Consider the following 9,652-nt stretch of genomic DNA (forward strand, 5'->3'; position numbering starts at 1 on the left):
TTTGTCTCTTTTTTTGGCCTCTCTTTTTTTTTTGGCCGCAGGTTAAATATTGCTCAATTATTTGGTTCCTCTAATTAGAGTTTACCCTTTAGAAAGATAGGATTCACCTTGTTTGGTATCTTCCTGAGGCCTAAGTATTTGAGGGATTCTCCATGGATATGGCAATGGAGGGAAGAGAGGTAGGCTGTACAGAGTGGTGCAGTGAGCAAGAACAAGGCCTGGAGATACAGAACACCCTGAAACACCCCACTCTGATAGTTAGCTGCTGCCTGTGATGCTGAGCACCCACCTTACTTTCTTTTCTGAATTTCAATTGCCTTCCTTTGTAATTTGAAGACAATAACCATTCCAGGACCTAGCCTGTAGAGCCTGGCACATAGTAGGGGCTCAGTAGACATTTAGGGAAATAATAACTATCCCACTGGGTTATCATGAGGATTAAATGAGATAATGAATGTCAAGTATTTCCCATAGAACCTAGTGTATACTAGTTACTCAATAAAAGTAGCTATTCCTGACTATTTGATCATGACTAGTATAGTAGTCCCCTCTTATCTGTGGTTTTGCTTCCTGATGTTTCAGTTACCTGTGGTTAACTGTAGTCAGAAAATATTATATACAATAAGATGTTTTGAGAGAGAAAGAGCACAGTTACATAAATTTTATTTATTTATTTTTACTTTTTTTTTGAGACAGAGTCTCGCTCTGTCGCTCAGGCTGGAGTGCAGTGGCGTGATCTCGGCTCACTGCAAGCTCCACCTCCCAGGTTCATGCCATTCTCCAGCCTCAGCCTCCTGAGTGGCTAGGACTATGGGCGCCCACCACACCCAGCTAATGTTTTTTTATTTTTAGTAGAGATGGGTTTTCATCGTGTTGGCCAGGATGGTCTCGATCTCCTGACCTCGTGATCCGCCTGCCTTGGCCTCTCAAAGTGCTGGGATTACAGGCATGAGCTACTGCGCCCAGCCATAAATTTGATTACAGTCTATTGTTATAATTGTTCTATTTTATTATTATTGTTTATTTCTTACTGTGCCTAATTTATATATTAAACTTTATTATAGGTATGTATATGTAGGAAAAACATAGTATATATAGAGTTTGGTACTATTTGGGGTTTCAGGCATACACTAGGATAAGGGAGGATGATTGTATTTAGAAATATATGCACATAGAATACTATAGTTGGTTAGGAATCAAAAAAACCTGAATTCAAATCCCAATTCCATCTTTTTTTTTTTTTTTGAGACAGAGTCTCGCTCTGTCGCCCAGGCTGGGGTGCAGTGGCGCAATCTTGGCTCACTCCCAAGTTCAGGTGATTCTCCTGCCTCAGCCTCCTGAGTAGCTGGGACTACAGGCACCCGCCAGAACGCCCGGCTAATTTTTTAAATACTTTTAGTAGAGATGGGGTTTCCCCGTGTTAGTCAGGATGGTCTTGATCTCCTGACCTCGTGATCCACCCGCCTCAGCCTCCCAAAGTGCTGGGATTATAGGCGTGAGCCACTGCACCCGGCCCCATCTTTTTTTTATTAAAACTTAAAAAAAAATAGAGATAGGGTCTCACTGTATTGTCCAGGCTGGTCTCTAACTCCTGGGTTCAAGCGATCCTCCTGCTTTGGCCTTTCAAAGTGTTGGGATTACAGGTGTGAGTCACTGTGCCCAGATCCAGTTTCATTATTTTAACATAGAAAAAGCTACTAGATTTAGGATAAAGAGATTCAGGTATGAGACCTGGCTCTGTTAGACTCTGCTGTGTGACTCTGGATAAGGAACTTTACTTTTCTTTTCTTTTTCTTTTCTTTTTTTTTTTTTTGAGATAGAGTTTTGCTCTGTCACCCAGGCTGGAGTGCAGTGGGGGTAGTCTCGGTTTGCTGCAAGCTCTGCCTCCTGGGTTCAAGCAATTTTCGTGCCTCAGCCTCCTGAGTAGCTTGGATTACAGGTGTGCGCCACTATGCCCAGCTAATTTTTGTATTTTTAGTAGAGACAGGGTTTTACAATGTTGACCAGGCTGGTCTCGAACTCATGACCTCAGGTGATATGCTGGCCTCAGCCTCCCAAAGTGCTGGGATTATAGGTTTGAGCCACCGTGCCCAGGCGGGAACTTTACTTTTCTGAACTTTGGTTTCTTCATCTGCAAAACAAGGAAAATGAGTAATCATTATGATTCCTTTTTCCAGTTCTAACAGCTTCTAAGTGTAAGATGTCTCGGCCAGGCATGGTGGCTAACGCTTGTAATTCCAGCACTTTGGGAGGCTGAGTTGGGCAGATCACCTGAGGTCAGGAGTTTCAGACCAGCCTGGCCATTATGGTGAAACCCCGTTGCTACTAAAAATACAAAAATTAGTCGGGTGTAGTGGCGGGCGCCTGTAATTCCAGCTACTCAGGAGGCTGAAGCCGGAGAATTGCTTGAACCCGGGAGGCGGAGGTTGCAGTGAGCTGAGATCCCGCCACTGCACTCCAGCCTGGGCAACAGAGTGAGAGTCAAAAAAAAAAAAAAGATGTTTCACACAGGTCTCTTACTTTCTGTGGCCCTAGTTTGCCTCTCTCTGGGGCAGGCCCAGGGTAGGCAGATCTCAATACCCCTCCACTCTCTACACAGCAGGGCCTGGCCATGCTTGTTCAACCCTGTCTCTGACTGCTGAGTAGCATGAACGAGTTTCTTGTCCACATAGTGCCATCGTACCCTCACAAGTTCTCAGGGGTCAGGGAAGGGTACTTCTCTACCTCCAATTACAAAAAGAACGACCAACAATAATAATTATGTCCTCTATTAACAAAGTTTAGAGAGGGTCTAGAGTGAATAATCTCTTCAGGTAATATTTATCAATAAATTTTTAAAAATAAAGCTGTGCATGGTGGCACATGCCTGTGGTCCTAGCTACTTCGGAGGCTGAGGTAGGAGGATAGCTTGAGCCCAGGAGTTTGAGGCTGCAGTAAGCCATGATCACACCACTGCACTCCAGCCTGGGTGACAGACTTTATCTCTTCAAATAACTAAATAGTGCATTCCAGTGGCAATGTGCAATAATTTACCTTCTGATTAAGAGTACACGTAATGCACTTAGTAGATTCCTGGTGTAATTCATTGAGTAACATTACCTTCCTTGGTAGCTCTTTTGAAGTACTGGCTTGTCTATAAAATTTACACAGCACCTTGACTAACATTGTCTCACTTGACCCTTCACAGGAGCTCAGAGGGTGGAAGCAAGTCAGGCATTATTTACCCCCATTTTTCCACCAGGAGAGGGGTCCAGGGAAGTGCGGTTAGCTGGCCAAGGTTTGGAGGCTGAATAACCCAAGAGTTGGAATTAGACATGGTATTACTCGGCTATCCCTACCAGTACTTCTCCCCTATACAGGTTACAACAATCCTACAGTTCAGCCTTGCTGGCTGGGGCAGTTCCAATAGGCTTTTCATTCAGTCTTCTCCTAGATCCAGCAGGTTGTGTGCTCTAATTCTTGTTTTGGAGATGGCCAACATTCCAGGCTGTTATGTTATGTGAGCACGTGGGATCACAGCCAGTCAGAAGCCAGGACTTCTCTAAGTGAAGTCATAAGCACCAAAGGGATCTTGCTAGACACGCAGATTTCTAAGTCCAGTCCCAGACCGAGCCTGATTCCTAATACTTTGACATGTGCGTTCAAAGTCTTCCCTTATCACCCAAACAAAAGTAGCCCATCTAGTTTAACTGATTACCACAGTTTATTTTCATAGATACTAGACAATAATTTGTTTATCACTTTTTTATTGTCTCTTTCCCCACCTTAGAATAAATTCCATGAGGATAGGGACTTCGTTAGCCTGGTTTATACCAAATCCGTTTCCTAGAACCCTGCAAGGCCCCCACAGTACGAGGTCAGTAAGTATTTATTGACTGGAATGTACATTGAAGTTTGAAACTGCTGTCATACGTTGTTCCTTCATTTTACAATAGTGAAACTGAGGCCCACGAAGCTGGAAGTCACTGCTGCAGATGGTAAGGGGCAGGGCCAGGATAAAATCTCAGATCTCAGAAGTCCCAATCCAGGGATGGTTCAACTCCGCCCAAAGCAATTCTTGAGGAAAAAAACGACATCCACTTAAAAGAAAAGACATTTTCTGCCCATAAATACAAGGTTTCGCGGTGGGGAGAAGGGCCTGGTCTGGGTGAGGGCTTTGGTAATTCCGTTCCCACTTCCTAGGCGCCCGCTGCCCTCAAGGGCTAAGGAATCGCCTTCCAGGCCCGGAGTCGAACCCATCTCCGGGTAGCGTCGGGGCCAGGCCCGGCGGCGGCGAAGCGCGGAGCACAACCCGCTGAGGTGCGGACGGCTCACCCAACCAAGGTCACCCGGGAGGGGACCGAAGGGGCCAGGCCCGCCGCGCACAGGGGAAGGGGCAGCGTTGGTGCGTCCTCGGGACAGATGAGGGTCCTCCCTTCGGTCTCCCGGAAGTCAGGAATGACACTAATGGATCCTTCCCCTGAATCCGACACCCAGCCTAAAGAGCGCGAGCAGGCCCTGCCGCCCGCGTGGCCCGGTCCCATGTGCTCCACCTGAGGCCGCTCTCACGCGCTGGCCCTTTAAGACACCTCCCCTCCTCGCCCAGCCTTCTCTCCTATCCCCCTCAGCGCCCCCACCTACAACTCCCGAATTGCATCAGGCACGTGCTCGCCCCCGTCCGGTCTGAGCGTCCCTACCCCCAGCCCGGGAGGTGCTCTGAGGAATCGGAGACGAGGGGCGGGGCGAGGGGCAGGACCGCGGAGCCGTGCGCGCGCGCTCCCGCTGCCTCCTGCCCGCCCGTCGCCCAGGGCCCGGCCGGCGGGCGCGCCCCCGCTGCGCCGTCCCCCCTCGCCCGCCGCGTCGTGAGGCGCGCGCCCGCCCGCCGCCTGCCGCGGATCGCGTGGTCTGCTCGGCTCGCCGCGCCTCTCCCCCGTCCGTCCATATTGCTGCAGCCCCCGAGCCGGGAAGCCCGGGCCGCCCCGGGGGCGGGGGGGAGGGAGGGACGGGACTAGAAGCCTGCTGGGCTCGGGGTGGGGGCGTCTTGCGAGGAACGGGCGGGGGGGGACGCACGCCAAGGAGGCCTGGACCGCAGAGTGGGGGGCCTTCCTCCCCCCCCGCCCCGCTAGTGGGCCTCGGATTTACGGCGGCTGCATCTAACTGGGAGGGGGCCGCACCTCGCGTGAACCCCGACCCTTCTCCGCAGGGACTGGGGCCCGGCGCCCCGGAGGAAGGCGTCGCGGGCGCCGTGCTAGCCAAGTTCGAGGCGGGGGAGGCAGCTTCGGGCGCGCCCGGCTTCTCCGGGGGGGCGGGCGCGCAGATGGCCACTCAGGTGGAGCCGCTCCTGCCTGGGGGCGCCCCGCTCTTGCAGGCCGAAGAGCACGGGGGGCTGGTGAGGAAGAAGCCGCCGCCGGCGCCCGAGGGCAAGGGCGAGCCCGGGGCGAACGACGTCCGCGGGGGGGAGCCGGACAGCGGCGCTCGGAGACCCCGGCCGCCCTGCGCCAAGCCGCTCAAGGAGGGCACCGGGCAGCAGGAGCGCGAGAGCCCGCGGCCGCTGCAGCTGCCCGGCGCCGAAGGCCCGGCCGTCAGCGACGGGGAGGAGGGCGGCGGCGAGCCAGGCGCTGGCGGAGGAGCTGCCGGAGCCGCGGGCGCGGGGCGCCGGGACTTCGTGGAAGCCCCCCCGCCCAAGGTGAACCCGTGGACTAAGAACGCATTGCAGCCGGTCCTGACCACCGTGAACGGACAGTCCCCCCCAGGTGGGTTTCCCTCCTTGCCCTCCTGGGCCCGGGGGCCTCTTCCGGGGACATAGGAGTCCCCTCCCCCAGCACCTCCAGGGCCCCGGGGTCCGCTACCGGTCATGGTGACTCGGGACTTTTTAAAATTGCGTCCTGGTTGATCCTGGTCGCCGCGCCCTCCCCCAACCGCACACTCAGGGATCTGCCCCTGCCCGAGGACCCGGCCTCCGGGAGGCTACAGCCACCGCCTGGGCCTCAGCGGTTAGTGGGCAACGGTGTGATCCGGGCCTACCTCGTCGGTAGAGGGTGGGCGCTGGTTTCAGTGAAACGATCCCCACCGCATGCTGATGTAGGAGACGGTTTCTGGTTTGAACCTTCCTTGGGAAGCCCCTCTTCCCACCCCGCCCGGCGCTCCCCGTTTTGGTAGCGTTGCGAGCGTCCCCATGTTGTAAATGTTTAATGAGCATATGTCACGGGCAACCCAGTGCCCGGCGCGGAGTACATGCCGGCCGCACGGATTCGGGGATTAAAAGTTAACAAGTTTTGTTCTCGGGGAGATGATATTGGGCGGTAGAATCGCCATTTGGAGACGGGTTGAAGGGTTAGTTATGGAGAGAAGAAACCCATCGTGTTACCGAATTCGGTGGTTTCCCTCCCCGATCCCGGGCACCTTCCGCCTTAAGAAGGAGCCCGACGGCGAGTGTGCTGGGGGAGCCAGTTAGGAGGTTGGCGGAAAATGTGAGGCGGGTGAGGGGCCTGCGGCGACTTGAGGGGCGTGTGGCGGCGGGGGAGGGAGTGGCCCGGCTGGGCGGGCGGGTGACAGTTGGGCGCCATGCGCCGCGCCGGCGTCCCGCGGGTCGCTCGGCCTCGGCGTTCGGCGCGGGCCGCGGCGCTGGGGGTGGCAGGCGGGTGCGGGCCCGCGGCGCCGAGTGTGCGTGTGCGCGGCGCGGGTGTGTGCGCGTCCCCCCTTCCCGGCATTCCTCTGCAGCCGGGACAACGTGGTGCCTCTCCGCGCGGGGAGCGGCATGTGACTGTCGACCGGCACTCCGCGAGTCCTCCCTCTCCCTCCTCCGCGTTTTGGTCCTTTTGGACCGTGCCCCTTTCCAGGGGGAGGTAAGGGTTGCAGGAAATCCCAGCAGAGCCGTGTCAGCGTGGGGAGAGAGGCGGTGCAGAATATGGAGTCTGCTCCTGGGCTGCCTTTGCCGAGAATAGATCGTCGGCTTGGATGGGGGGGCGCGCCCACTCTTCCCTCGGCCGGCGCATAGGGCGGGTCTCCATTCTTTGGTTTTGGGTCCGTTTGAAACTGTCTTGTAGTTAGAATGATGGCCTCTGGTCGTAGCCCTGGTGCTTTTTAAAAAAACTCCTCTCCTGCCGTAGCTGATTGAGGCTAACTGGTTTAAACCATTGAAAATAAAGGGGGTGCTTAATGCCTTTACAGTCAAAGAAGTAGAAGCACTGCTAGTCCTAGGGAAGCCAGAATAGCCAGTCCTGAAAACAGCATGTTGCAATTTTTATTTCTTTTCAGGTTGCTTCATTTGAAGGAGAGGACATTGGGGGTTTACTAACAGTCCCTCAAACTGTGTTCTCTTACTTCTCCCCTCCTTCCCTTCCCCCCTTTCCCTTCCAGAGCCCTCTTATGCAAAAGACAGTGCTGAAACCTCCGTTTTCTTTCACATCCCTCCTATCCACCTACAGAATGAGGGAAAACAACTTTAGAACACTCTTTGGTCCTTCTCCACTCTTTAAACTCAAAAGGGTATAATCATCCCCGGGAGAGAGCACTCCTTTTAAATGGGGCTACTCATCCTGGCTGCTGCTTGGCTAATGGTGAACCTGCCTTGTGGGTTTTAAATCAGCCATGACATCAGGTGGTATTGGGTGCCTGAGCTGGCATTTTGTGTAAGTCCAGGAGCCCTTGATAGTGTGCGTCACTGGGGTTATTGATCGTGGGAAGAAGACAGCTTGGCTGGCATCTCACCTTTTCCTCTGAGTGGAGAAGCTGACTTGCTTTAATTGCCCAAAGCAAAATTCTCAGTAAGGGTAGATTTGCTCTGTTATTGTTTTTTGGAATCTTAAGGTAAGAGAGTATCTACTCGTTGGTTTAGAACCTTTGGAATAGGTTTTGACAGCCTAACTCAAGTTAATTCCGTAGCTTCTCTCTCTAAGCTTGTTGTTAGGACTTGTGTGTATTTTGAGAGAGAATTCTGTGATTGGGCTGTCAGTCTGATAAAGCTAGATGGTGGCACTTTCTCTGGAGCCTACATGAATCTCTGAAGTGCTTTTCCAGCCCTGGTTTTATTTACAGCCTCGACCAATTTAAATGTGACACTAGTGGAGTGGCTGTGTGGTCTTGGGAATTTTTGTGTTCTGTGATGCATATGTTTTTGGGAGTCTACAGAAATGAGTACCTCATAAGCAAACTACAAGCTTTCCAAAGCTTGCTGTAAATGCCTATTTTTAGCCTTACTTTTGGCTCAGATGTTGGTGTTTTAGTTCTTTAAGGGACACATGCAGTAACTAGTAATAAAATATGTTTTGTGATATCTCTACTTTCTTGTGGGGTTCTGTATTCTGCTTTAAGCATCCAAGTCTTACATTTGTAGTTTTAAGTCTTGGGATTTGCATTTTGGTTTTTTAGATCTCCCTCCCTCCCCAGAGTATTTTTAAATGTTTAAAATTTTTGCCTTATCCTAGCCATACCCCTTCTAAGTATAAGGTCCAAGATGTCTAAGTTAAGAGATGATATATAGCGAAAGTTCTGGGGTCAAACTGCGTGGGTTCAAATGCCAGCTCTACCACTTGTTAGCTGTGCCTCCTTGGGCAAGTTATTTAACCATTCTGTGCCTCACCTTCTTAATTTGTATAATAGGTATTTATGATTTACCTGCCTCATTGGGGGTATTATGAGAATTCGTTGTTACGATAGGTGTATTTAGCCCATTGCCTGGCAGGTAAAAGTTGTTACTCTGGGTCTTGGTGGGACTTTTCTCTGGGTCTCTGCTTTTCTCTACCTGTAATATAATGGGGTTGCTGAATGCAGATCTTTCCTTTTCTTTTGTTATATCATTACTCCATGACATGTATGGGATCTGTCTCCTTAAAACTTGACTTTTGCTTATCCACAGACATGAAGGGCATGGGATGGATAATTTAAAGGTTGGTGACTCTTAAGAATTAGCTGTTTTTTGCTTCGGAATGTGGTGAGATGAATTTTTAAAGAATAAGTTTTAATTTTTTAATTTGCCTTTTGTGAAGATTTTCTTTTGGGGGGAGTTGCACGTGTGCTTTCAGGAATATGAGGAAAAGTCAGCCTAACTGGACTGAAAGTTTGCTGTGGCTGGTGCACTTGTAGTGCCGTGAGACTTGAGAGTACAGATAGTCCCCAACTTATGATGGTTCAATTTATGATTTTTTGACTGTATGTTGATGAGAAAGTGATACACATTTATTGGAAACTGTACTTCAGGTACCCATACAACCATGGTTTTTCGCTTGCAGTATAGTATTCAATAAATTAATTACATGAGACATTCAACACTTAAAATAGGCTTTATGTTAGATGCTTTGGCATCTGTAGGCTAATATCAGTGTTCTGAGTGCATTTAAGATAGGCTAGGCTAAGTTGTTTTATTATTATTATTATTATTTTTTGAGACAGTCTTGCTCTGTCGCCCAGGCTTGAGTGCAGTGGTATGTGGAAACTGTACTTCAGGTACCCATACAACCATGGTTTTTCGCTTGCAGTATAGTATTCAATAAATTAATTACATGAGACATTCAACACTTAAAATAGGCTTTATGTTAGATGCTTTGGCATCTGTAGGCTAATATCAGTGTTCTGAGTGCATTTAAGATAGGCTAGGCTAAGTTGTTTTATTATTATTATTATTATTTTTTGAGACAGTCTTGCTCTGTCGCCCAGGCTTGAGTGCAGTGGTATG

The 9,652-nt window shown here is 50.8% G+C and overlaps 1 protein-coding gene and 1 long non-coding RNA gene across 10 annotated transcripts in view; one reads left to right on the forward strand and one right to left on the reverse strand.

Moving 5' to 3' along the window:
• Positions 1-9,652, forward strand: part of LARP1 (La ribonucleoprotein 1, translational regulator) — a 108,367-nt gene that overhangs the window by 40,398 nt on the left and 58,317 nt on the right. For 5 of the 9 annotated variants that reach the window (XM_009209453.3, XM_003900411.4, XM_009209454.3 and 2 more), the window contains exon 1: positions 4,829-5,732. The exons of 2 other annotated variants lie outside the window; for them this stretch is intronic. In XM_009209453.3, the coding sequence (XP_009207717.2) occupies positions 5,297-5,732 (436 nt within the window). In that variant the 5' untranslated portion in view covers positions 4,829-5,296. 2 more of the 9 variants (XM_009209458.4, XM_031666561.1) reach the window with 2 other exon arrangements.
• On the reverse strand, positions 3,730-6,523 carry LOC108586490. The gene is made up of 2 exons (XR_002522825.2): positions 6,004-6,523; positions 3,730-4,056 (listed from the first exon to the last, which is right to left on the reverse strand). It is a non-coding gene; the product is annotated as an uncharacterized LOC108586490 (long non-coding RNA).

Source organism: Papio anubis, chromosome 5 (genome assembly GCF_008728515.1).
Source record: "Papio anubis isolate 15944 chromosome 5, Panubis1.0, whole genome shotgun sequence".
Taxonomy (NCBI): Eukaryota; Metazoa; Chordata; class Mammalia; order Primates; family Cercopithecidae; genus Papio; species Papio anubis.